The following is a 26329-nucleotide window of genomic DNA, read 5'->3' as shown; positions in this document are numbered from 1 at the left end:
CACATCTCTGTGGGGTGTTTTATCCCCTGACTCTCCTATTTAAATGTGAGAAGAATATAACTAATAATGGAGATTTTATTATCATCTATCCCTTCTGCCAGCACTCTCCAAACCCGCACCCCCCACCCCTGCCCCGATTATAAGCTCCCTGAAAGCTTATAACCAGTTTTGTTTGCTCTTGCATCCCCAGTGCCTGGCATGTGGTTGGTACTCAATGAATATTTATTGAATGAATGAATGAGTCTCTGTTTTATAGATGAGGAAACTGTAAATTTCCCAAGACTACACAGTTAATAGGACAGTTATGGGGCACTGAAATGATTTATAAAGTCTTTAATGAGCCTAAAGTTCTTTCAGCTTTTAGACAAACTGTATCGTCAGGAGTGTGAAATGATTGTTAGGCACTTGAATTTGGTGGTGCTTTCCCTTCTTCTCATTCCTAGTACTCCATTTCATGAGTCTCTGGGCCCTTGAGATACCTTACAAATTGAACATTCTTTTCCTCCATTCTTCACCCATGGAACACAAAAAATGCCTCACCTTTTATTGTAAGATTGTAATAATAGGCAAGACTCAAATTTGCATTTTATAAATTTTCTTTTAGGTTGTGGAAGCAATGATACTTAGTGATATTGTAAACTCAAAGGATTCAGTTGTCTCCTTCCCTTTACAGCAGGGGTCCCCAACCCTTGGGCCATGGACCGGTAGCGGTCCGTGGCCCATTAGGAACTGGGCCTCGCAGCAGGAGGTGAGCCGTGGGCGAGCGAGCGAAGCTTCCCCTGTATTTACAGCCGCTCCCCATCGCTCGCGTTACCACCTGAGCTCCGCCTCCTGTCAGATCAGCGGCAGCATTAGATTCTCATAGAAGCGGGAACCGCACTGTGAACCGCACATGCAAGGGATCTAGGTTGAGCCCTCCTTAGGAGAATCTAATGCCTGATGATGATCTGAGGTGGAGCTGAGGCGGTGATGCCAGTGCTGGGGGGCGGCTGCAAATACAGATTATCATTAGCAGAGGGTTTGACTGCACAGAGACCATAATAAATCAATTGCTTGCACACTCATATTAAAACCCTATCAGTGAGTGGCAAGTGAAAACAAGCTCAGGGCTCTCACTGATTTCTGCATTATGCCGAGTTGTATGATTATTTCATTATGTATTACAATGTAGTAATAATAGAAATAAAGTGCACAATAAACGTAATGTGCTTGAATCATCCTGAAACCGCCCCTGCACCCCATCCCCCTGGTCCCTGGAAAAATTGTCTTCCATGAAACTGGTCCCTGGTGCCAAAAAGGTTGGGGACTGCTGCTTTAGAGGTAGGTAACATTGAGGTAGGCCATACAATTGAGACTTGATCCAAGATTACATGCACACCCACTCACATCCGTCTTATTGTGTTTTTTTTTTTTAAAATATTTATTTAGTTATTTAATTTTGGCTGTGCTGGGTTTTAGTTGCGACACGTGGAATCTTCTTTGCAGCATGCAGGATCTTTTAGTTGTGGTATGTGGGATCTTTAGTTGCGGCATGTGGACTTCTTAGTTGCAGCATGTGGACTCTTAGTTGAGGCATGCATGCAGGATCTAGTTCCCTGACCAGGGATCGAACCTGGGTCCCCTGCATTGGGAGTGTGGAGTCTTACCCATTGGACCACCAGGGGAAGTCCCTCACATCCATCTTTAAGCTTGGTGATTTGTGTGGTCTTCAGTAGGAAATTTAATTCTGGAAGTGGTTAGTTAGGCAGAACATGAATGGCTAATATCTGATGATCGTTGGGGCTTGGGGGAAGAGAAGGAAGGAGACAGAAGTCATCGAAGAATCTCACATAGGCCCTTGCTGACTAGAAGAAGGGTGGTCTCAGTCAGAGAATGTGGGTAATCAGAAGATGAAGAGTTAGTTGCTTAACATTTTATCTTTTTTTTCTTTCTTCTGGTATATAAAATCATATCCATACTTTCTGTCATAATTTCACTTCACAGATTCTGTTGCTGTTCCCTATTCTTGGGAAAGAGTAAGCAGCATTCTTAATTTTTGTGTTCCTGCAATGTTAATTCTGGGTCACAGTAAGCTTTTTTTCCTTCCCGTCATACTATGGACATATAAGTCTTGGGTTTTCCGCTGATATATCGCCTAAGGTTCTGGAACAGAGTGATTACAAATGATTACAAATCATTTCCCTTTCTTCCCCTGCTATACCCTTTCTTTTACATTTTTAAAAATCAGGGAGTACCCTGGTGGTCCAATGGTTAAGACTCCGTGCTGCCACTGCAGGGGGTGCGGGGTTCCATCCCTGGTCGGGGACTAAGATCCAACGTGCTGCGGGGTGTGGCCAACAGAAACAACAAAAAGAAAATGATCATTAAAACAAAACAAAACAGGGATTACCTCAAGCATGTATTAAAATACATAAAAAAATAAACACCTGTGTACTTACAGGCCAGATTTAATAAATAAATACACTTAGCCATGTATACTTTAGAGCTTTTAATTTTTTTGATAAATAAAACATTTAACAGTTGAAATCTCCTTTTTATTGCTTCCTAATTCTACTCTTCCCTCTTCCTTCCTTGAGGTCACCACTGTTCTGAGGTTGGTGTGAATACTTGTCCTCCTTTTTACCATAGAAAAATAATTTCTTAATGAATTCTTACCTGTATTTTAATTGAATTCAAAGGGATAGTAACTCAGGGTTTCTGTATCATGAATCATTTTCAGTGGCTCAAATATTTTTCTCCTTGTTGACTTCTCATTCCTGGGCAACAGTATAATGTTTCACATTTGAGCTATTGCTAAGACTGTGTTTAGCTATTTTTGGTCCTCTGATCTATCAGATGTGATATTAACTATAGTATGTATATTTTGTTAGTAACACTCCTGAAATATCCTTTGGAAAGTCATCTTATTCACGTTCTAAAACCAGGGGGAGAGAGGGAGGACAAGAGGGAAAGAATGATTCTGTTTTTCTCTTCAGGCAAGTTATCAGTTGAGAAACTGACATCATAAACGACCAAAACTGAACAGAAGTATATATTCAATGTGTAATAGTAGGACAAGTATCTCTTAATTTAATAATCCACACATTTTTGATGCACTGTATTCTTATGGTCAGCAGCATGAAGAATTTAACGTGATATTACAGTATGCTTGTGGTTAGTTGAGGACAGTGCTCAAGGAGAAAACCTAACAATGACTGTGTTGTTTGTTTTGTCAAAATATGCTACCCTGCTCCAGAGTTTCCTATTTTGGAGAAGCAGAACTGGTTGATACATCTCCACTATATCCGGAAGGATTATGAAGCATGCAAGGTGAGAGGCCAGTGATAGAGAACATGAGAGGCAGGCTTTGGTTAGGCAACTAACTGTGTCTGTCACTCAGAGTTTGGGTGACAGTTTAGCTCTCACTAAAAATGTATGAAATCTTATTTCTCTGCATTTTGTGTATTGGTTAGCTTTTGCTATGATAATGCTGCTTAAGAAGCAAATTCAAAATGTCAGTGGCCTCTAACAACAGATACTTATTACTCATGGGCCTTCAGATTGGCTGTAGGTTGGCTGGGTTTGACCACAGCCTGTGGGTCAGGTTCAAGTGTGCTCCATGTGTCTTCTCATTTCAAGACCAGGCTGAAGGAGCAGCCACTCTCTGGGACTTGTTGGTCTCAGGGTGGAGAGCAGATGTTCAATATGGCATAGTATTTAACTGTTTGATCTCTGGATAGGTGGAAAATGGTATTTCATTGAGTTTTATAATTCTCTTTTTATGGTGAGCTTGGTCCTTTATATATTTTAAAACCGTTTGTATTTTCTCTAAACTGTGTCTTTGGTAACTTACTATATACGTTACATACTTGCTGGCAGAGAATAGTATCATCATGCAAAATATATCCCTGGTATTCTCGTTTTTTGGCATTCAGAGCTTGTAATGCTTTTAAGGTTGTAATTTTTATACCTGTGACATTTGTACCTATGACAGTGTAGAGAACTAGCAATGTTCCAGTATGGATCTTGAAAGATTTTTTTTTCATCTGTGATTTTATCCTTTTCTTATTTCCCTTTTCCTTTATTGACCACTTTCTCTGTTTCCTTTTTTTTGGCTTTTCTTCTTTTGCTTTTTTCTTAAGAGTTGGGGCTATTTCTAGGTTCTTTCCTTGACTCCTTTCTCTACTCATTCCACACACTTCTTCCTAATCTTAGAGATGCGTACTGAATGCTTCCCAGGCATTTCAAATTCATCTTTTCTGTAGCTGAATTTATCTTCTTCTTTCCAAACCTATTCCTTCTCCTGTTCCCTGTCTCAGGGATAGGTACCATCATTCACCCAGCTGTCTGTCAGAATCCTCTGACCCACTTTCCCTAATATAATATAGATAATCATCAAGTTCTGGAGATCCTTCTCTTACTATCTCAAGACATTGTCCACTTCCCCCCCCCCCCCATCCCACGCCTTAGTGCCTTAGTTAATCCCTGTCATTTAAATTAACCACAAGAGTTCTTATGCCAACATTGCCTCTAATCTTGCCTCCTTTCCATCTATTTCCACGATGTTCCAAAAATGGAGCAAATAGAATCTGGTTACTTCCCACTTAAAATTTATCACGATTTTCCCATTGCTCTCGACCTTTTTTAGCATGGCATTTGAAGCCCTTCTCTCTCTGACTCTCTGGGCCGCCTCAGCTTTTCCTCCATCCCTTGCTAACACAGGATTTGAAACTCTTTTCCCTGGAAAGCCTTCCCTGATTCTCCAGGTTAGAATCAGGTGATTGCCCTCTGAGCTGTATAGCTCCCTGGTCTTAGCCCATCATAGGACAAAGGTAGAGCCTGTACTTGGCTCATCAGAGAGCTCCTAGCAACTATAATGGTGCATGGAAATGTTTTCATAGTTTTCTTAGCCTGCCTAGTTAGAGTGTAGATAGGAGTTGGTGAACTTTTTCTGTAAGGGGCCAGATGGTAAATATTTTAGGCTTTGCAGGCCACAGATAGTCTCTGTCTCATATACTTCATCTTCTCTTATTTTTTAATAACCCTTTAAAAATAAAAAAACCACTCTTAGCTTGAGACCTGTACAAAAATAGGCTATGTGGGTCGGATTTGGCCTGTGGGCTGTACTTTGCTGACCCCTGTTCTAGAATAAGCAATCATAACAAGAGTTGAAATTTTTTAAAAAATCCGAATGAACTACTTTATTAGTCATCATTAATATCGTAGATTTCTTACATGTACTCCTTGTCCATGTTTACCTTTTCTTAAAAACACTTGAAGACACTTAACCACTACTCATAAGTATTGTTTCTTTCTTTTTCAGGATGTTATCAAAGAACAGCTTCAGGAGACTCAGGGGTTATGTGAATATGCTATCTATGTCCAAGGTAAGACATATATTTCTTCTCTTCTTGCCAGAGAAGTGCACACTCTGCCTACGTTCTGGAAAAAGAGCAAACAACTTACGAAATACTTAAATTCAAGTAAATGTTCCACAAATCTCTTATTTAGTATTACTGTTTTTTGAAATCAGAACATGATTATTGTGCTGGATTTGACCTCAGAAATGACTAGTTCTCTTTAAAAAACTTGCTACTATCCTTCACCCCTATTCTAGTTTCCGGCTAGTGTTTTTCAGAACAGTTGTTAGGGTCCCTGCCTCATGCAGCAGTTTCAGGTCCAGAAGAAGCTTTTGGAAGGGTTCCTTGTAGTCAAGCTAAAAGAGATGAGGAAGAGCTTGAGGATTTTTTGTAAGGTGAGTCAGGATGAAGGGAAGAAGCCTAGAGGTATACAGGATAAAACAGGGAATAAATGAAATTCATCAGAAATCAAGTATAGGAATCACTGACTGGAATTTTACTCTGTAGTGCCCAAAGTAGCATCCTTAGTTTTCCCAGGAACTATCTTTTTGACTCTTTGATGTAAATGAATGGTTTTGTTTACCACTCATTGCATTTGTAGTCTTCAGATTAATATATAATTTTCTGACATAATTGGTAAGATATTGACATATCTAGGATATCATGGCAAATAATGCTTTTTTTTAAAATAAATTATTTATTTGTTTTTATTTTTGGCTATATTGGGTCGTTGTTGCTGTGTGCGGGCTTTCTCTAGTTGTGGCGGGCAGGGGCTACTCTTCGTTGTGGTGCGCGGGCTTCCCATTGCGGTGGCTTCTCTTGTTGCAGAGCATGGGCTCTAGGTGCGCAGGCTTCAGTAGTTGTGGCGCGTGGGCTCAGTAGTTGTGGCTTGCAGGCTCTTGAGCGCAGGCTCAGTAGTTGTGGCGCATGGGCATAGTTGCTCCGCGGCGGTATGTGGGATCTTCCCGGGCCAAGGCTCGAACCCGTGTCCCCTGCATTGGCAGGTAGATTCTTAACTACTGCGCCACCAGGGAAGCCCAAATAATGCTCTTTTATTCCCAGTATCACAAGTTCCAGACTTATAGTGCCTGATAGTAGTTAAGCATGTAAATTCTTCTGAAAAATGATTGATTCTGATTGGTTGCTATACTGAAAACCAAGTCTGAAATATTACTGCATTCTTTGCCAGCATCTCCTTGTTGGACTTGAGTTAATTGATTGCACTTGCCCCATTTGAGTGTACTCTCTGAAAACTATCAGGTGGATGTCGGAATTATCATGATAAATAGAGCATCTGATGAGGAGCTGTAAGAATGTTCTTATAGTGAAGAGTTTGTGGGATAATTTACAAGGTACCCGATTATCTGCGTGGTGGAAGCTGGGAGTGGAGGAATAGGTAGATTCCAGATACCTTAAAAAAAAGGTTTTAGCTCATCAACAACTTTGCTGCTTGTTTCAATCCATCTGAAGTCATATCTGATTGTATTAGAGACACAATTATCCAAAGAATTTCTTTGATATGATTTCCTACCTCCCTCTTCTCCAATTTTTCAGATGTCAGGCTCCATTCTTCCTAGAACATGATTTTATTTTCTGTGTTTTCTCTTTCTTGGCAGCATTGATATTTCGCCTGGAAGGAAATATCCAAGAATCCCTAGAACTCTTTCAGACGTGTGCTGTTCTCAGCCCTCAGTCTGCTGATAACCTCAAGCAGGTGGCCAGATCTTTGTGAGTATTGGCAGCCTGGAGGCCCTAGGGCACTGGCAGAGAACAACGTAAAGTGCATTCTCAGGCTGGAGCTGCTTCTGGCAGCCGGATACATAGAGGGAGGGTTGCTTAATGGGTATAATAGATTCACTTTGAAGAGTGTGGATTAATTTTGAAATTTGAGAAAATTAGATAACTAGTATAAAGGAACTGAGTATTTCAAACACTGTATATTCTAGTTTGAAGGGGGAACACTGATAATGTTTCTCATATAAATAGGAACATTTTGTGCCTCAAGTACCCTAATCGTATTGGCAGCCCATGGAATTTTTCTCACCTACTGTTCCAACACTTAGCATAATACTGGATACACAGTAGGTTTTTAGTAAGTGTTTGTTGAGTGAATGCCCTGAAGGTTCCTGGATGCAGGCAACCTCCATTATCTTTATAAGCTGTTAAGTACTAATAGCTTTACTACTCCAGAGTAGTAAAGTGTTCTGTGGAATTCCCACTCTCACTTTCTTACCTACGTTGTCATTCATAACCTGCACTGTCTTTGCATAGAGGCTGATTTTCCCCTGTGTCTCCAGAATGATGATCCAGTATCAAGGAAAGAGACTTAGTTTGGGAGAGAAGGGCCTGTCCCTAATAGATCATGATGAAAAATTGTGGCAGTTTTTGTTTAACATGGTAATTAGTTTGGCTTGTTTCTTTTTTGGTCTACATTTGTAGTACATTGTAGAAAATAAATTACAGAAGACTTTCACTAAAATTGGTGTAGAATGGGCCCAAGGCCTTGGAACCAATTCTGTCCCTACCAAGAGAGCTTCTGCTGTTGGTGTACAGCAGCCTCACTGGCTAAACCAGCACAGCCAGCTTACAGGGAAGAGGCTTCCCGAATTCTCTGCTGGCTGGAACATGAGTCACATGTGGGACTAGTGGGGTTGTAGTCTTGTAAAAGCTTTGCATTAATAATCACAGAAAATGGTTTCTTCCCCAGATTTCTTTTGGGAAAACATAAAGCTGCCACTGAAGTATATAATGAAGCAGCTAAACTTAACCAGAAAGATTGGGTAAGTAGGGAACTTTGTTATTAGTGACATGCTAATGGTTCCATTTATCATATGGCTATCTTTTGTTATTATTACTGAATTCTTACATGCTGAAACTGTCTTTATTTTATCCTCACACTTGATCGATGATTTGGCTGGGTATAAGATCAAAAATCATGTTTCCTCATAACTCAGCAGACACTGCTGCCTGGTTTTCTGGCTGTCAGTGTTGTTGATGAGCAGTCTGTTACCAGTCTGATTCTTGTTGATAACCCCACTTTCCTCTCTAGAAGCTTTGAGGATTCTCTATCATTGGAGTTCTGAAATGTCAGTAATAGTTGTCTAGATGTGTTTCTTTTCTCTTTTATCCCCCTTCTCTGTGGACATTCAGTTGGCTCTTTCACTTTGAAGACCCTTGCCTTTCTTTGGGTCAGCAAGGTTTTTTTTTTTGAGTAGTTCTTTGATTATTTTTTCCTCTCTATTGTCTCTTTGTATCAGTTAGGGATTGTGTGTAACTGCAACAAAACATTTTATTAAACATTGGCTTTATAAATCAGGAGTTTATTTTTTTCTTATGAAACAAGAAATCCAGGTAAGCAGTTGCCAACATTGATTTGGTGGGCCAACGATGTCAATGCTGAGGCTTTTTCTTCATGGTTACAAGATGGCTGCTGCAGCTCTAACATCACATCATCATTCTAGGTAGGGAGAAAGAGGAAGCAACAAAGAGAAAAGGACATAACCTTCATCAAGAAAGTATAATTTTCCTAGAAGTCCCCAACAGACTTTCACTTACATCACACCAACTACCCCTTTTGTCAGGAAGTTTGGGAAATATATTGTCACTCTAAACAAAATTAGGGTTCTGTTGGTAAGGTAAACAGAGAGAATGAATGTTAGGTAAATAACTAGCAGGATTTGCCACACTGTTTTCTACTCTATCAGACGTGTTCTGTACCTGTTCTACTTGTCTCCTAACTTGCTTCTCATATTTTCTACCTCCTTGTCTTTGCTGTACATTCAGAGACATTTCCTCAGTCTTATCTTCCAGATCATCACTTCTGTTTTTAGCTATATTCACATTCTGTTATTTAGCCTACCTGTTCAATATTTTTTATTTCAGTAATTATATCTTTAATTTCTAAGAACTTTGTCTTTTCTTGCAGTAGCCTCTCCATGTCTCTGACCCTTTGAAGTTCTATTCTGCTTTCCACAATTATCTTTTTCTTCCTCTGTTTTGGTTCTTCTTTTTCATGCTATTGGTTTTTTCAAACTATCTGATGATTCTTAGAAAGACATATCTAAGAGTGAAGGATTAGATTGATTAGTAGAAAGAGCTAGCATGGGTTTTCCCTGCAGTTCTTATGGCACTATCATTATTACTTTTAAAAAATATTTATTTATTCATTTGGTTGCACTGGGTCTTAGTTGCGGCAGGCGGGCTCCTTAGTTGCAGCTCGCCAGCTCCTTAGTTGCGGCACGTGGACTCCTTAGTTGTGGCATGTGAACTCTTAGTTGCGGCATGCACATGATATCTAGTTCCCTGACCAGGGATCAAACCCCAGCCCCCTGCATTGGGAGTGCGGAGTCTTAACCACTGTGTCACCAGGGAAGTCCCACAGCACTATTATTTTTGTCAGTCACTTTTCTTCTGCAGGTCTAAAGACTGAGATGTTTAAGTCTTTTTGCCATTGAGTATTTTATAGCCAAAGGCCAAAGTAAAGCTACAGATAAAGGAAAATTGAGTTGCTGTTTCATTCACTTAGTCCTTCTTTCAACAAATGAACGTCTATGTGCCAGGCAGTGGGCTGCAGATGCAAAGGTGGATTGGTGGTTTATGGGACAATCAACTAGAATAGGAAATACAGGAAGGAAGAGGAGCAAGTTTTGGGAGAGGGTGATGATAACAAATCAGAGTTAAGTCCTGTCTTCTAGAAGATTATGGACATGACGAATTGTACCTTCTGGTAGGATATCTAAATTGAGATGTATCCAATACATGGCCCGATACAGAAATCTGAAACTCAAGTGTTCTGGGCTAGAGATACACATTTTGGAGTCAACAACTTAAAAGGTGATAATTAAAACCATGAAATTGGATGGGCTCACTGTGCAGTGAGCTGAGGATGGAGTCCTGGAAAAAACAGTTTGAAGGGCTGAGCTGAAGAGAAAATGAGCCCATAGATGGAGACAGAGAGGAAGTGAGACAGGAGAGCTCAGGGACAGGACAGGGGGAATGAAGAATGTCTTTCAGTTTGTCCAGTTGGTTGAAAGAGCTCATTTGGTATTACTGACTCATCTGGGATAACCAGTCCATTGGTGCCAGTAGAGGTGGTCATTCCCCAAACAGCCACTCTCTGCCCTACATGCTTCATGAGTGCCTGTGGCTTGTAGCAAACCTTGTAGCCCTACTTCCTTCGACTCATCAGGGTATTCCACAGTCTGGCCACAGCAGGGGAATAGTAATTCCTCCCGCCATGATCTCATTTGACTTGTGGAACAGCTGTTAAGTAGGGAGAATTTCCCGTATTGATAGATGAGGAAGCTGAGGCTTTGGGAGATGGAGTGACTTGCTGAAGGGCACACAGTGAGGTAGTGGCAGAACCAGAGCCAGAATTCAGGCCTAGAATCTAGGATTCCTCACTTTAGGCCTGTCATCTTTCCACTGTACCAATTGCCCTTGCAGGATGTCTGCTGCATCTTCTCACCCCATGAAAGACAGGATTTAACTCTGATTTATTCTAGTTTCCTTTTCAAATTTCAAAAATTTTCTTGGTTGTCAGTTTGTTTAAGGCATATTGCTACTGCTTTCTCAAATAATATCTATGAGAAATGATTTAAAAAGGTTACGGGTTAGTTACCTTCCAGTACATTTAAAGGACAAGTAGGGCTACATTTCTCCTCTCCAGCTCCCTGTGTATATTCTTATAGGGTGATGAAGTGGAAGGTATACAAGTTTTATTTAAAAAAATTTTTTTTTTGGCCGAGCTGGGTCTTTGTTGCTGTGTGTGGGCTTTCTCTAGTTGTGGCGAGCGGGGGCTACTCTTTGTTGCGGTGCGTGGGCTTCTCATTGCAGTGGCTTCTTTTGTTGTGGAGCTCGGGCTCTAGGCGTGCAGGTTTCAGTAATCGCAGCATGTGGGCTCAGTAGTTGCGGCACATGGGCTCAGTAGTTGCGGCTTGTGGGCTCTAGAACACAGGCTCAGTGGTTGTGGCGCACGGGCATAGCTGCCCTGTGGCATGTGGGATATTTCCGGACCAGGGATCGAACCCCTGTCCCCTGCATTGGCAGGCGGATTCTTAACCACTGGACCACCAGGGAAGTCTGGTATACAAGTTTTAGAGACAGGCCTGAGTTCAAATCCCAGTGCTTTGCAATGTGTGGAAATTATTTGGATTATGATTTTTTTTTTCAATAAATTTATGTATGTATGCATGCACGCATGCTGCACCGGGTCTTAGTTGCGGCATGTGGAATCTTCGTTGCAGCATGCGGACTCTTAGTTGCAGCATGCATGTGGGATCTAGTTCCCTGACCAGGGATCGAACCCTGGCCCCCTGCATTGGGAGTGCCGAGTCTTACCCACTGGACCACCAGGGAAGTCCCTGGATTGTGATTAAAGAAAAAAAAATTTTTTTTGTAATGTGAGACATTCATCAGAAATTTGAACATGATTAAGTATCAGCAGTTACTAATTTTTTTTCAAGTATGATAATGGTATTGTGGGTAGCTTAAAAAAAAAGAGATCTTATCCTTTAGAAATACATACTGAAATATTTGTGGATAAAATGTGATACTATCTGGTATTTGCTTACAAAAGTAGTGGGAGAGATGGGGGCGTATGGATTGGATGATTGTTGGAGCAGGATGATGAGTACATGGTGATTCTGTCTACATTTATATATGGTTGAAATTCTTTAAGACTTAGAACTAAGAAAAAAACATCCCAGTGCTGATACTTTTTGTCGTAAGTTAGGCAAACTGCTTAACTTTTCTGAGCTTCCATTTTCTTACCTCTGAAATCAGAATTGTTATACTTATGTTGCAGATTTGCTGGGAAAATTAATGTATATGAAAAACATCTGGCATAGAATCACTGATTGCTATTTTGTTGTTGTTATGTTAGGGAACTTGGAAAACATTAAACCGGTTGTTGTCTCTGAGCTGTGTAAGGTTCACGTTTCTTCCGAGAGGGACACTTCTGGGTCTGAATGTGCTTCTCCACCTCCCCACTACTAACAAGATGGTCCTTACTGTTTCCCAGGAGCAGTCTTCTCACCCTTGCATTTTCCTTTCTCTAAAGCTGCCTTAAATAAAGGGAGGTTTAATATAAGGGAGTTGGGGAGATTTTACAGAACACAAGGTCAGGAAATACAGATTGGTCTTGCAGTGAACTAGAACTGGAAAGATGTCAGCAACCAAGGTAGCTTCTCTGCATTTCTGCTTGATTTATTTTCTTTCTGTAGATCAGAGGTTGGCAAATTTTTTTTTGTAAAGGGCAGGTTAGTAAATATTTTAAGCTTTGTGGATTTATACAGTCTTTGTTGCAACTACTTGACTCTGAAGTTCTAGTGTGAAAGAACTGTAGAGGATACATAACAAGCGGTTGTGGCTGTGTTCCAGTACAACTTGATTTGCAGAAAAAGGCAGAGGATGGATTTGGCCCGTGGGCTAGAGTTTGCTGACCTGTGCTATAGTCTTCTGAAGATCGGCTCCAATTACATCTATGTATTCCATCCTAGTGGCCTCCGGATGGCGCTGTCAGTCCCCAAGTCCATCCCGCCTAGTGAATTCCTAGATTCCTAGGAAAAGGACTCTGACTGACACACTCACACCTCCTTAGGGTTGGAGAAGGGGCTGTGGTAGTCTCTTCTGAGAAGAGGGGACAAAGGGTTTGTTCAATGAGCAGCTCTTAGAGGAAAAAAGGTGTAGGAATGGGCTGGGCATGCACCCCAAGGTACTAAATAGACCCAGGAAGATCACTGGTTTATTCTGCTTTTATCTCTTATAATCTGTTTAAGATTCAAGTAAAAAATTAACCATAGTGCATGTTTTAAAGTTTAAATTTTGCCAAGCAGTAATAATCTCTAGACGCCTGTTGTTTCACTCTAATAGTTACTGTGGAACTTAGTAAGTTGTTTTCCTTTCTTTCCTGTGTAGGAGATCTGTCATAACCTAGGAGTTTGCTACATTTACCTGAAACAGTTGGACAAGGTAATTTACAGAAATGGTGCTGGTGGCTGAGCGGCTGGCTGGGGATTTCACTGAGGGTACACTTGTTACAGCGGCGCCATTGCTCATTTCGTATTATTCCTACTGCTTGCCGAGGTTTTTAGAAGTAAAAATTGAAACTGCCATATACATTTATCCCCATTTTTATTCTCGTTTGTCACTATTCATCTGTTGGTTTTTTTTTTCCTGTTTTTAACAAGAAAGTGACAAATTCTAGAAATATTATTAGGGAATGGCAATCTAATTGCTTTCTTCCTCTCTTCTTATTTTCCACCCCCTAGTTTAATTTTCCAGAACGGAAACACAAGTGTTCAATAAAACTTAGATATCAAAAAGTGGACCTGTAAGTCTTAAAAGTGTAATTATGACCATGTGAGCTATCTTATGCTCCAGTGGCAACTGATTTTAGTTCTTAAGGTCATTGGAAATGAATTTTTAATCTTAAATAGATTTGATTTCTGAGAGTTTCAGTTTTTAAGGTTATTTTCCATGTAAAATTTTGATGTTTCATTTTTATATTTCATTTTGATTAGGCTGTAGTGCCTAAGGCTCTTACATCAGATAAAACATTTGCGCTTACCCTGTTACTCAGATAAGGGAAAAAATGTATATCTTAATTGAGGGATAGACCAAATTATAGAAACTCTAAAAGTTAATGATAGTGGGGCTGGGTAGAGTTTCCTTCATAAAGCTCCCACTTAGTGATTATGAAGTTTTATTCTCCTTTTTCCAGTGCTGGCAGGACTGAGAATCTGAATAAGTTGATACCCATTTGACAGTGTTTAATATATATCAATTTGTAAACTGATGCAACCTAATCAATCCCTCAGGGGTACGCAAAAAAAAACTGTACATCAGCAGTTGAGGTATGAGAATAACTTTTGCTCCTGTGAGATATATAAAAATAAATAATACCTATATCTGTGTAAATAAAATATACATATTTAGTGGGTCCCTTAGGTTTTCTGGGCAGATCTAGATCTTCAGTGTTACATACTTGGTTAGGAGCTTTCTCTCTTCAGAGGATATTTCAAGTAAGTACATATCTATTCACAGGATTATTCTGAGCCCAGGGAGAGGTGGAATTGGTTTTTGGTCAGACCTGTATGGAGGAGAAGCATTATATTTAGATTTTACTATAAAGCCTACAGGCTAAGCAAATACAGTACCTGGCATTTATAGAAATACTTGTTGAATCAGTGAAGGACTAAACAAAGCCCTTTTCATCATCTACGAGGACATAAGCTCTTGTGTTAGCTCTGGTGTACTAGTACCTAGAGCAACAGGCACTTGATGAATACATGTTGAATGAATAAATGAGGATTCATTCATTCATCAAAATATTGGTGAGGAAAATGAGGTCCACCCTGGGGAAGGGTGTGCAGTTGGTCAGCGGTGCAGCTGGGGTCGAGTTTGGGGCAGACCATGATACCCCTTTTGACTCATGAAATATGAGTCATGGGTGTGAATATCAAAAAGCAGAAAACACTCAAGAAGTTTAATCATCTGTACAAGCCTCCCAAGTGGCTCTAGAGGCAGACACTCCATGTTGCCAGCTGTCCTATGAGCAAGCACGGTTTGGGTATGTTTTAGTTTTTTGGGTAGTGGGGCATTTGCTGAAATGTGATATTCCTACATGAGTATAGCAGGAGCTCTGTCTTTACATTAGCCATACAAGGTCATTGTCCTTTCACGGTAGTGATCTGGTTCTCTTTACTCTGTCAATCTTGTTAGGCACAAGACCAGTTGCACAATGCCCTACATCTTAACAGGCATGACCTGACTTACATAATGCTGGGCAAGATCCACTTGCTGGAGGGAGACTTGGACAAGGCCATCGAAATCTACAAGAAAGCAGTGGAGTAAGTGTGTCTGTTCCTTTAGAGCAGTGAGAAACTAAAACAAAAATGGGAGCAGACATGAACTCCCAAGTCTAAGAGAGAACACGTGTGACTGGTTACACATTGTGAGTTGAAGGAGCCAGAGTAACTGTTAAGCTAAGGTTTAGAGCTCCCGATTGCTTAAATAAGGAAGACAGACCTGTTTCTTTCTCACACATCAGTGTGGCTGGTCTAGCCTAGCTGGCCAGCTTTGCTCCACAAGATCAGTCTGGGATCCAGGTTCCTCCCATGTTCCTTCCTCATCATTCCTTAGGTTGTTGCCTTCACCTGCATGGCCGCAGCTGACTTACTGTAGCATCTGTGCTCCAGGCTGTGGTCGGGGGAGGTGGTATAGGAAGCTAAGTACTGAATAAATAGGAAGTTGCACACATCATTCCTGCTGACATTCTGTGGTTCGAAATTAGTGAGGTGGCCACATCTAGCTGCAAGGGAGGTGGGCAGATGTGCCTAGGAGGAAGGAGAGAGCAGATTTTGGAGTCAGCTGGCAGTCTGCCACTGTGGTTTTAAACTTTATAAAAGGTGTTGTGTTTCAGGATATTAGGGAGAGAAATCTCCTGATTGAGTAATAAAGATCTGGCCTCATTAGCCTGAGACCAATATCATGCTTTTGAAAAATATCATTAGGGTTAGCCAAATCCCCCTTGAAAACGTAACTGACTGGCTTTCCCAGTGTGGTGTTCTGCGTTTCTTTTCTAGGGACACATGCTATCTTGTCTTTTCTGTCTGGGGTCTTGTCGTGTTTCTTTTAAGTGGGATAGCTGTAGCAAAATGCTTTAGTGTCTCATTTGTTTGGTCAGTTAATAGAATGCCTCATCTGTGGTTTAAGGCCACAAAGTCTATTATTCCTGATAATTAGACTTTGAACTAAACTTAGATTTCTATTAATTTGTTAATTACCTTTGTCTTCTACCATGATAGTAACTTTTCTGGTTATATTAGTCACAACACTGCTTTTGGAATTTTCTTCAACCACATTTTATATCTGAAAAGACATAAAAATCCTTTGGTTTGTTAAGTTACAAAAGAGACTTCTGTCATCAAGAGGCTACGTTTATATGGACAAGTAGGAAGGAAGCCATGTAGCGTATGTTAAAGTCTCTTTGGTGCTGGGTGGAAGCTTTGATCCCTGACCCCTGCATTCTATAAGTTGGCTCTTTGAGCTTATTAGCTCACATAAATTACATTAGCTCACACATTCTTCTAGTGGCTGGTCAAGGACTTAAGTCACTGAAATTCTCAAAGGAGAAAAGAGGTCAACTGAGCATTTGGAGCCTCACTGAGATTATAGAAACCATTGTTTATGACCCGCAGCTTTGGAGAGAGTAGTCATGTTTTGGTGGGGGGATGGACACCCACCAGAATCATGGAAGTTACTTACTTGCTTTGGGGGAGGAAGTGATCAGGATGGGTATTTATGGCAGAAAGTGAAGGGCAAATACTCAGTTGAACTGAATAAGCTCTGTCTGGCCAGCTCAGGCCTCCCTGGGCTGGGGCTTTGGCCCCTGTGGTTCTGGTCTCCCCATAGGTAACCGGCACCCTACCTCATTGCTTAGAAACAGGAGACACTGTTCTTCACCTTCTGTCACTCTCACTGGTGCAGCTGTCTGCTGATCCCGTAGTCAGATCATGTGAGTGCAGTGTTGCTTTCGCTTTGTGACAAAGACAGATATCATCGAGGGATTGGAAAGGCAGATACTCTTTTACTTAAGCCCGTGTTTACTCCACAAAGCCAACAGCTAATTCTTTCCTAGAGCGGGTATGTGTCTTCCTTCTTTAGTTTGGCTGTTTAGTATGGCTTTTTGTTTAATGTGGAGAGCAGAGCATTAGGGGCCTTGGGATCCTAAATTACACAGGAAATTATGCTGGCTGGCATTGAGTGCAGTGAGAACAGGAAAAAAAAAATCTCACAAGAGGGAAAGGACTAAAACCGTGTGTGTTCTAGACTGACTTGGTTTATAGGGCATTATTCTTGAATTCTATCAGTGAATCAAGACAGTGGCACAAAATATTCCATAGGTTCTTTCTAAGGACTTTGGCCCTAAGAAAAGGTCCTGCGAAAGGAGTCTGGGTTCCAAGTCCCATTCTTTCTTGCTGAGCTATCCTCCCTGTAGCTAGGGTTGAGGTGACCTACTTTTGAAGGGAATTCCCAAATCCCTTTGAGAGTTCCTACGGGGAGTGGGAGGCGCAGTGGTGTCTCAGGTAGTGCACAAGGGTGAGTTACTATGTGTGTATCTTAGTGTCTCTCTTACACATCTTGTTTCCCTCTGAGCATCTCTGTGTTGCAGGTTCTCACCAGAAAATACAGAACTTCTCACAACTTTAGGATTACTCTACCTCCAGGTAAGAGGAATTCTTTACTCATCCATGCCTTGACGTTAGAAGTGCTTTTGGGTTTGTGTGTGTTGTGGTTTTCCTGCATTTTTACTTTAACACAACTTACGAAAGGTCATAAGAAGGACATGAACTTTACTCTCTGCATTTGATATTCTTTGTCTGCTAAAGGAATTAACTTAATTTTCAGCATTCAAATCAGAAGCAAATAAATCTGTTTGAGCCTAGTGCAATTATAATTCTTATCCAACCAAGGCAAGAACACATACAAGAAACAACTGGGGTCAAAGGGGCTGGCATTTTGTGGTGGGAGGAGAAGCTGTGGTACCGCTAGGGCTTTGGGGCAAAGGCCATTTCTGTTGTTCCTTCTTCCCAGCCACGTCCTCTAGAAAAGAGAGAAGGCAAAGCATTGTCTAGAATAAAAAGTCTCCTCTCCCCTCCACATTCCTGAGTGTGGGTGGGATTCTCTTGGCCCCATCGCTGTTCTGTGTCTGCCTGAGGCCCCGGGACCCAGGGATCCCTCAAGGCTTCTCCCTGCCCCACACACCCTGTTGACGCCCCAGGTTGCCCGCTTAGCAGATCCTGCCTCCAGCCCTGCCTCTGTGGTGGCCTTTTCATCTGTTTCATTTTTCTTTCAAAGGAGCTTAACCCTGGGCCTTCCTGGGCTTTGACTTGGGAGGCTGGCCCCAGGGGAGATGCGGCGAATCAGCCCATTTCCTGCCAAGAGGCCTTGGCGTGGAACAGCACTAGTGTGGCAGAGGTGGTTCCTGGCAAACAGCTACTTTGACCTTATCAGGGGACAAATCAACAAAATAGGAGGGAAAACAAACATGGGGATCTTAATTTTCTTTTTTAAGAATCCGGTATCTGTAGTTCTTTTTCTTTCAGAAGAACCCGGAAAAGTCAGGGTGTGTCTGATGAGGGGGTGGTTGGCCAGTCTCCTTAACTATCGTCCCGCCCCCACCCCCACCCCGATGTAATTCTCTGGCTTTTGCTTTTTCCCAAGCTCGGCATTTACCAGAAGGCATTTGAACATCTTGGAAATGCACTGACTTACGACCCCACCAACTACAAGGTATTGCAGGCTGTCAAACCCCAGAGCCTTCACACAGACGGTCCCACCACTCCTAGAGGTGATCTGGCCCTAGAAAGCGTTCTGTGTATCTGAGAAAGTACTTTTTCCTTAGAAAAGTTATAAATAAACGTGGCTCTCATTTGAAAATACTGTAAAGTGTCAGTGTTCTGCTTCTTATCTTCTAAAAGAGCACATTTGTTATGTTGGGCCTGTTAACTTATGCAGAAAGCAAAACTGTAGTGCTGGTAAAGTTTTATATGTTACTTAGGAAATTGGCAGAGCCTCTATAACTACTGTCAGAAATAAATCTGCTGAAATGACTTGATTCCTGATGAATCTGAGATTACAACTCTTGTCCAGATACGACTTCGGGGAGGAGGAGATCATCATGTGGATATGTATCATTGAGGGAGAGGCAGCAAAACCGGCTGTTTGTTAACAGTACAGACTCAGTCCTACCTTGGAAGTCGTATTAGCCTGACTTAGCACCCCACCTTAACCCTTTTCCTTAGAGACATGAAAAGCTTGACCAGTGAAGCCTAAGGCTGACTCACCCTCTGCCCTGTGGCAGAAGGAGCTGCACCTTTAGTGGCCAAAGACAGGTGCACCTGAGTTGTCTAGAGCACTTGGTGTACCAAGTAGGGGCTGTAGGGAACGGGTTAAAGGTGCTTTTTACTTACAGGGCCCTGATACTCTGAAATAGTGGCTCCCCTGGCCACCAGTAGGAAAAAAAATAAGCTGGGTAAAGTCAGTGACTTTTCTGTATTATGCCAAAGAGAGCCCGTGTGGGGTGCGGGAGTGTTCCTCATGAGCGTTTGTTCCAATAGCTTGGATACAGTATATGGGTCCCTGGGAGAAGCTTTTCAGTCCCACCAGTGCTGATGCGCCTGTGGAGTATCTAGACTCAGGAAGCCTACTTCACCGCGACAGCCTTTTGGGAATGACTGAATTACCAACTTTCCACATCCCATGTTTTCAGGCCATCTTGGCAGCAGGCAGCATGATGCAGACCCATGGGGACTTTGATGTTGCCCTCACCAAATACAGAGTTGTAGCCTGTGCTGTTCCAGAAAGTCCTCCACTCTGGAATAACATTGGAATGTGTTTCTTTGGCAAGAAGAAATACGTGGCAGTGAGTGTCTCCTCATTTTCCTGGTTTGTGTTCAGTTACTGGTTCTGCCAGCTTGCCCCAGCCTCTCACCGAGTGCCCGCTCTCTCCTCTAGGCTATCAGCTGCCTGAAACGAGCCAACTACTTGGCACCCTTCGATTGGAAGATTCTGTATAATTTGGGCCTTGTCCACTTGACTATGCAGCAGTATGCATCAGCCTTCCATTTTCTCAGTGCAGCCATCAACTTCCAGCCAAAGATGGGGGAGCTCTACATGCTCTTGGCTGGTAAGATACATTTGTGTGAAGAACCCCTTTCGCAGTCTGTACTCAGGGAAAAATGAATTAGAATCATAGGAGGCCAGTGGTTAAATGTCCCATAGAAGGCATTCCCTTGCAGATCCCATAGGAATCTGGATTACTGTCCTAGAGTTTGAAGAAATATGAAAGAAAAAGATGACAAAGCACCTTGTTGCTTCTCACTTAGGGGAATTTCACTCAGAGACCAGCAGGTTCAATCAGGTTCGTCTCTAGTTCATCTTTTAACAGTGGTTTTCCCGTGACAGTTCATATATTGAATCCAGCCAAGCTCCAGTTATCATCAGGTGTTAAGATCTTGGGCTTTAGGTGGGGTCCTGCCTCTACTACTTACGAGCTATATCTCATAGGGTTGATGAGAGGATTACATGATTAGACACAATGAATGTTAACTACTGGTTTTGTTGTCATTATATAATTAGTCTATTATTGTTGTTGCTAGTACAATATAAAAGTACTGACTAAATATTCTTTCTGGGGGATATTTCTCCTTATACTAAAGTTACAAAATGTATACCTAAAAGCAGTTTCCATGTTCTCATTGACAGTAGTCTTCAGGTGTCTTTTTGGTTTTTGTTTGTTTGTTTGTTTGGTGTTTTTGGTCATTACTGTGAGGTTCTGATTTATAAGAGAAAGGTTGCAAAAGCAAATTGAGTGGTGGTTATTTGGGGGCTGTCTGAATACAAAGATAGCCCAGTAATAATGGGATACAGGGATGTAAACAAATAGCTGTACCGTAGGGCATAAGCAGCAATTGTAACTTCACAAAGCAGAGATGGTCTTCGCACTGAGTTGTGAAAGATAAGCTGGAATTCAGTAGTACAGAATGGCTGAGAAGTCCCTGAGTAAAGGCATGCAGCCATGAAACTGCAGGAGGTATTGGGCCATTAGAGGGCAATAGTGTTGTAGAACGTGGTGGGAGATGAGTCAGGAGAGGTAGTCTGGCGTCAGAGTATGGAGGACCATTGAGTACAGCACAGGGACTGAACACTTGATCCCAGAGGCTCTGTTTTTCCCAACTGTGTTCCTAGATCTCCTCTTGTGTCTGATAGAAGTAGATGAACAGTTGGGGAGGTGGAGCGGGCAGGGCTTCCAGAGCAGCTCTGCTGTTGTTTGTGTTATAGGTCAGGCTTTCAGAAAATGCTGATTTAAAAAGGGAAAGTGTTCTTTTGCTAAACAAAAGTTTAAAGGTCCAGTTATGGGTGCTGGAGTGAGCATGTGAGCATTCCTGAGTAGGCCGGTGACGCGGTCAGATTCGTCTCAGTCAGCGAGATACGTGGCAGCCTGCGCTGTGGCAAGCGGGACAGTGCCCTTGGGGAACAAAACGGAAGGCCTGACACAACTAAACCAGGGCAGTGTCAGCAAAGAAGCTGTAAAAAATGGAATTCACGGAACCCGGCCACTGACTGACTGTGGAGAGGGGACCGTTAAACAAGATGATAGCCGGAATCCAAGCTGAGTGGCTGCGCAGACGGTGGTGCCAGGAGCTGGGCGGGCACAGCAGGAGTTAGTTAGGTTTGGCGGCTGAACGAACCGCCGTCTTGAAACATTCCCTGTGTTTCCTCCGCTCTTCAGCCACCGCTCTTGGATATCGTATATAGGTCCCTGGAAGGAGCTTTTCAGTCCCACCAGTGCTGGGCTCTTCAGCCACCGCACTCACTTTCTCTGTTGCAGTGGCTCTGACCAATCTGGAAGATACAGAGAACGCCAGGAGAGCCTACGCAGAAGCAGTCCGCCTGGATAAGTAAGCTGCCCCGTCGGGAACGCTGCTGGGAGGGCTGGACGCCGCAGAGCTGCGAGGTGGCGCCACGGCCCCGGCGTTGCCGAGCCCACCCAGCTGCTTGCTCCCCGTGCCTCTGTGCACAGCGGGCTTCCGTGTGAAGGACGTGGCTCCTGAGGACAAAGTGGCTCAGCAGGACCCAACGCTGACTCTGAGAAAACGTTTCCAGCCCTTAGTAGTCAGGAGGCCAGAGGAAGTGAGAGCTGTCAGTGGGCTTGGGTTGTTGATAGCTGTGGGCTCGCTGGAATGTCACATGGGACTCTGGGCTCAGTTTAATTTAAGATACACTTGACTCTCCTGGGATTTATTCCACTGGCCTCTGTTAGGCAGCAGGGTAGGGACCTGTTTTTCGTCTCTTTTGAGGGCTGAGGTGTCAGGCTTGGTCCCAGTACCTGCTTTGCTGGTTGGGCAGTTAATTCCCTGATTCTTCTCCAAAGGTCCACACAACACGTGTGTACCCCACCTTGCTGTGGAGTGGAGCTGTCTGTACTTAGCCAGTTTTGTTTTTGTGCAGTGAGAAGGATCTCTGAATGACCATGTGTTGCAAAGCCCCAGCTCCATAAGAATCCCTGTCTGTTTGCACAGGTGTAACCCTTTGGTAAACCTGAACTATGCTGTGCTGCTGTACAACCAGGGAGAGGAGAGGGGCGCCCTGGCCCAGTACCGGGAGATGGAGAAGAAAGTCAGCCTACTCAAGGACAGTAGCTCTCTGGAATTTGACCCAGAGGTAAGTCTTAGCTCCTAGGAGTCATAAGCAAGCTGTCACGAGACTTTTGAATCAAGCCCAGATAACCCAAATATAAGGTATTATATAGGCTCATGCCTGTTTTGGCTTTGACGTTCCTAGTGGTATGAATTCTTCAATTAAGAACAGCTTGAGAAACTTTCCTGGAAGAAAATAATAAGAGGAAATTCAGGCTTACTGAGTTGTATCTATTATTGATAGACCTCAGCTCAAATGAGTTGTATTGTGTCTCTTTGTAGCTTCCTCCCATTCTCCTCACATAGGAAAGGCAGGAATTTAGTCCAACAATGCACCAAACTTGAATTGTTGGGTTTGAGAGCCTTTAAAGAACTCCCTTGCCATCCACTCAGGGCAATGTGGTCTCTGCTGTTTGAGAATGATTTCTTTGCAGTAAGTGTTTCCTCCTTCAAATGCTAGTACAGCAGACACTATTTCAGCTAATCCCCACCTGCCTGCTGAAGACCTGGGATGAGGCTTGTCTCTGCCAGTCAGACCTGACTCTTTTTTTTTTCCTTCCCACTTGGGCACAAGATGGTGGAGATGGCCCAGAAGTTGGGAGCTGCTCTCCAGGTCGGGGAGGCACTGGTCTGGACTAAACCAGCTAAAGATCCCAAATCAAAGCAGCGGACCACTTCAACCAGTAAAGCCGCCAGTTTCCAGCAGCCTCTGGGTTCTAATCAAGCTCTCGGACAGGCAATGTCTTCAACCAGTAAAGCCGCCAGTTTCCAGCAGCCTCTGGGTTCTAATCAAGCTCTAGGACAGGCAATGTCTTCAGCAGCCGCACATAGGAAGCTCCCCTCAGGTAGGAAGCTACATACAGCTACATGAAGACCTATGGGTACAAGCCACATGTGCCTGCAAAGAGATTACAGCTTTGAATGAGGCTTGTGCTTTTCAGACTCAGGACACATCCAATGTAGTGCTGCCTAGAAGGGGAAAAAGCCCAAGGGTGGCCAAACTGTCACTTGTTTCCTTAAGGCAATTTGTGTAAAAGGTAACAGCTACTGGCAGGCTTAGCTGGATGTCGGTACACTGGGTCTTTACAATACTCAGGTTTAGAAATACATTGCAGCACCTTTCGTTATGTAGTCTTGCTTTAATTCTCACTGCCTTATCATAAGTCAGCATGGTGCAAGTAATTAAACATTTCTTTTATAAGGTCATTGAAGGCAGACTTGACTGTTACTTTATTTCTTCAGTTGTGGTCTTCCTTCACAGCTGCCCAGATATGCCACAGTCCCACTAGTCTCAGAAGATATGGGGTTTCTTCTTGAAACTTGACAGTGAAAATATTGATTTCTTCTGGAACCATGGAACTGAGAATTCAAGCTGTTTGTTTTGTTACTAGGTGCCGGAGGAACATCCCAGCTCACAAAGCCACCATCTCTTCCTCTGGAGCCAGAGCCCACTGTGGAAGCACAACCAACTGAAGCATCAGCACAAATAACAGAAAAATAGGTGTAGGATGAACCCAGAGTTGGGGTTTCTTTGGCGAGGATGTTCCAGATTAGGAAAGGTCCCATGACACAGGCAGCATGGAGGCCAGCACGTTCCCTGGGCATCATGAACTAGAACGCAGAACGTGCTATGATGATCACGAGGAGCCTGAGGCCTACGCAGTCCCCTGCTGCCCGTCAGCTAGGAAAGAGAGAGAAGATGGCCCAGACAGGTTCCCTAAGAATTGAGAGCAAGGCTTCGGCTCTATGTATGTAGATCCAAGAGCCAGCAGGGCATGTGATGCTATCTGCGTTGGAAAGGACTTTATCTCCTGGCTGGCTGACCCCTTCCTTTGTGGAAGGAAAGTCTGAGACAGACCTCTGCGCGGTAGTCCTGTCATGACAAAGCCTTGTCTTAGCTGGCTGATCCTTGGGCTGTGTGGTGTATCAGCCACTGAAGCAAACACAAATCTTGGATTAATAACCCAGCTCTAAAATAGTCTAAAAGAAAAAAAAATAATGATGAAACAAGCTCTTTAAATTGAGGCCCAGCCTATTGAGTATCCCAGCTGCACTTGCCCAAGAGCATCCAGAACAAGTCCCTGTATCTTGTTCTTGAGAGGTCAGAGTGTAGAGCCAGATCATGTCAGTATGAAAAGAAGTAGAGATGAAGGGCTGGTCTGGTATGAGCACCAAGGATTTAAAAAAAAGGAAGAGCTGCTTAACTGAGGAATTTTTGTTTGACAATCAATGATACCACTGACCAGATGTTATCAATACATTATATATACTTTTCAGAATAAAGATTATGTATCATCCCTTTGGGAAAAGTTATTCAGGTATAAAAATGAGGGATCACAATGAAAACTTTTTAAAAGAACCTTGTACCTGCCCAGTCTTTGGGGTTTGTGGATTTGCAGTCTCTCATTCACTCTGTTGAGAAAGGACCTATTCTAATTCCTAGTATGGGAGTTGCTCATGTCATCACAGAAAAATTACATGACAATTAGAAAAATGAGACCAAGTACACAATTACAGATACAGACATGGTTTTAGATGGCTCAAATTAGAGGCAAGAAAGTGGAAGTATGAACTAGCAATGGGAAAAGTGTTCTTCTTACTGAATAATATTAGTACAAAGCGAAGTAAAATTTTGGAGTGTATGATTACAATGATCATTTTGTTCTTAAGGAAAAAATCCCTATTGTCTGATAACAGAGAGTAGCTCACAATGGACCAATCCTCCCACAGACAACAAATATAAACCAGTGGGTAAATGTAAAATATCTTGGTTTAATTAAAAAAAAAATACACATAACTGTTCTAAGTAAAAATTATAACATTGTATGTGAGGTTTAATATGTATAACTAAAGGACAAGGGGGGTATATGGAAACTTATGGTTGAAAGGATTTTATATTTCACATGATATGGTAAAAAACTAATCCTAAATAGTTTGTGAAAAATTAAGGCTGCATATTATAATCCTTAGAGTAACCATTAAAAAGATGCAAAGAAGCATAGCTATTGGGTTGGCCAAAAAGTTTTTTTTTTCCTGTAAGATGGCTCTAGTAGCCCTTAGTTGTCTTTAACTTCATTCAAAACAATTTTGTTAGATTGTATTGTGACAGCTGTCATATCAGTGTGCAAGTAAAAAAAAATCATCAAAATTGAATTTTCTGTGTAGCCATTTTAATATAGAAGATGGAAGAAAAAAAGCATTTTTGGCATATTATATGCTTGTTATTTCGAGAAAGGTAAAAATGCAACTGAAACGCAAAAAAAAGGTTTGTGCAGAGTATGGAGAAGGTGCTGTGACTGATCAAACGTGTCAAAAGTGGTTTGCAAAGTTTCGTGCTGGAGATTTCTTGCTGGAGGATGCTCCATGGTCGGGTAGACCAGTTGAAGTTGATAGCGAACAAATTGAGACATTCACTGAGAACAATCAACGTTATACCATGCGGGAGATAGCCGACATACTCAAAATATCCAAATCAAGCATTGAAAATCATTTGCACCAGCTTGGTTATGTTCATCGCTTTGATGTTTGGGTTCCACGTAAATTAAACAGAAAAAACCTTGACCGTATTTCTGCATGCAATTCTCTACGTAAACAGAATGAAAACGTTCCGCTTTTAAAACAAGTCGTGACAGGGCGATGAAAAGTGGATATTGTACAATGTGGAATGGAAGAGATCGTGAGGCAAGCGAAATGAACCACCACCAACCACACCGAAGGCCGGTCTTCATCCAAAGAAGGTGATGTTGTGTATATGGTGGGATTGGAAGGGAGTCCTCTATTACGAGC

The 26329-nt window shown here is 42.3% G+C and overlaps 1 protein-coding gene across 1 annotated transcript in view; it reads left to right on the top strand.

The window, feature by feature from the left end:
* The window catches only part of BBS4 (Bardet-Biedl syndrome 4), a 46081-nt gene extending 21241 nt beyond the window's left edge, over positions 1 to 24840 (top strand). Inside the window, exons 3-16 of the mRNA XM_059912802.1 lie at positions 3236 to 3309; positions 5303 to 5366; positions 6956 to 7067; positions 8047 to 8119; positions 13257 to 13310; positions 15063 to 15190; positions 17515 to 17569; positions 18567 to 18635; positions 19615 to 19767; positions 19860 to 20031; positions 21736 to 21805; positions 22427 to 22568; positions 23118 to 23388; positions 23935 to 24840. Of these exons, the coding sequence (XP_059768785.1) occupies positions 3236 to 3309; positions 5303 to 5366; positions 6956 to 7067; positions 8047 to 8119; positions 13257 to 13310; positions 15063 to 15190; positions 17515 to 17569; positions 18567 to 18635; positions 19615 to 19767; positions 19860 to 20031; positions 21736 to 21805; positions 22427 to 22568; positions 23118 to 23388; positions 23935 to 24044 (1547 nt within the window). The 3' untranslated portion in view covers positions 24045 to 24840. The remainder of the gene's footprint in view (positions 1 to 3235; positions 3310 to 5302; positions 5367 to 6955; positions 7068 to 8046; positions 8120 to 13256; positions 13311 to 15062; positions 15191 to 17514; positions 17570 to 18566; positions 18636 to 19614; positions 19768 to 19859; positions 20032 to 21735; positions 21806 to 22426; positions 22569 to 23117; positions 23389 to 23934) is intronic.
* Positions 24841 to 26329: the final 1489 nt, after the last annotated feature.

The sequence above is a fragment of the Balaenoptera ricei genome, chromosome 2, assembly GCF_028023285.1.
Source record: "Balaenoptera ricei isolate mBalRic1 chromosome 2, mBalRic1.hap2, whole genome shotgun sequence".
NCBI classification, from domain to species: domain Eukaryota; kingdom Metazoa; phylum Chordata; class Mammalia; order Artiodactyla; family Balaenopteridae; genus Balaenoptera; species Balaenoptera ricei.
The sequence above is the reverse complement of the archived record's forward strand: the minus strand, read 5'-3'. Positions and strand labels throughout refer to the sequence as shown.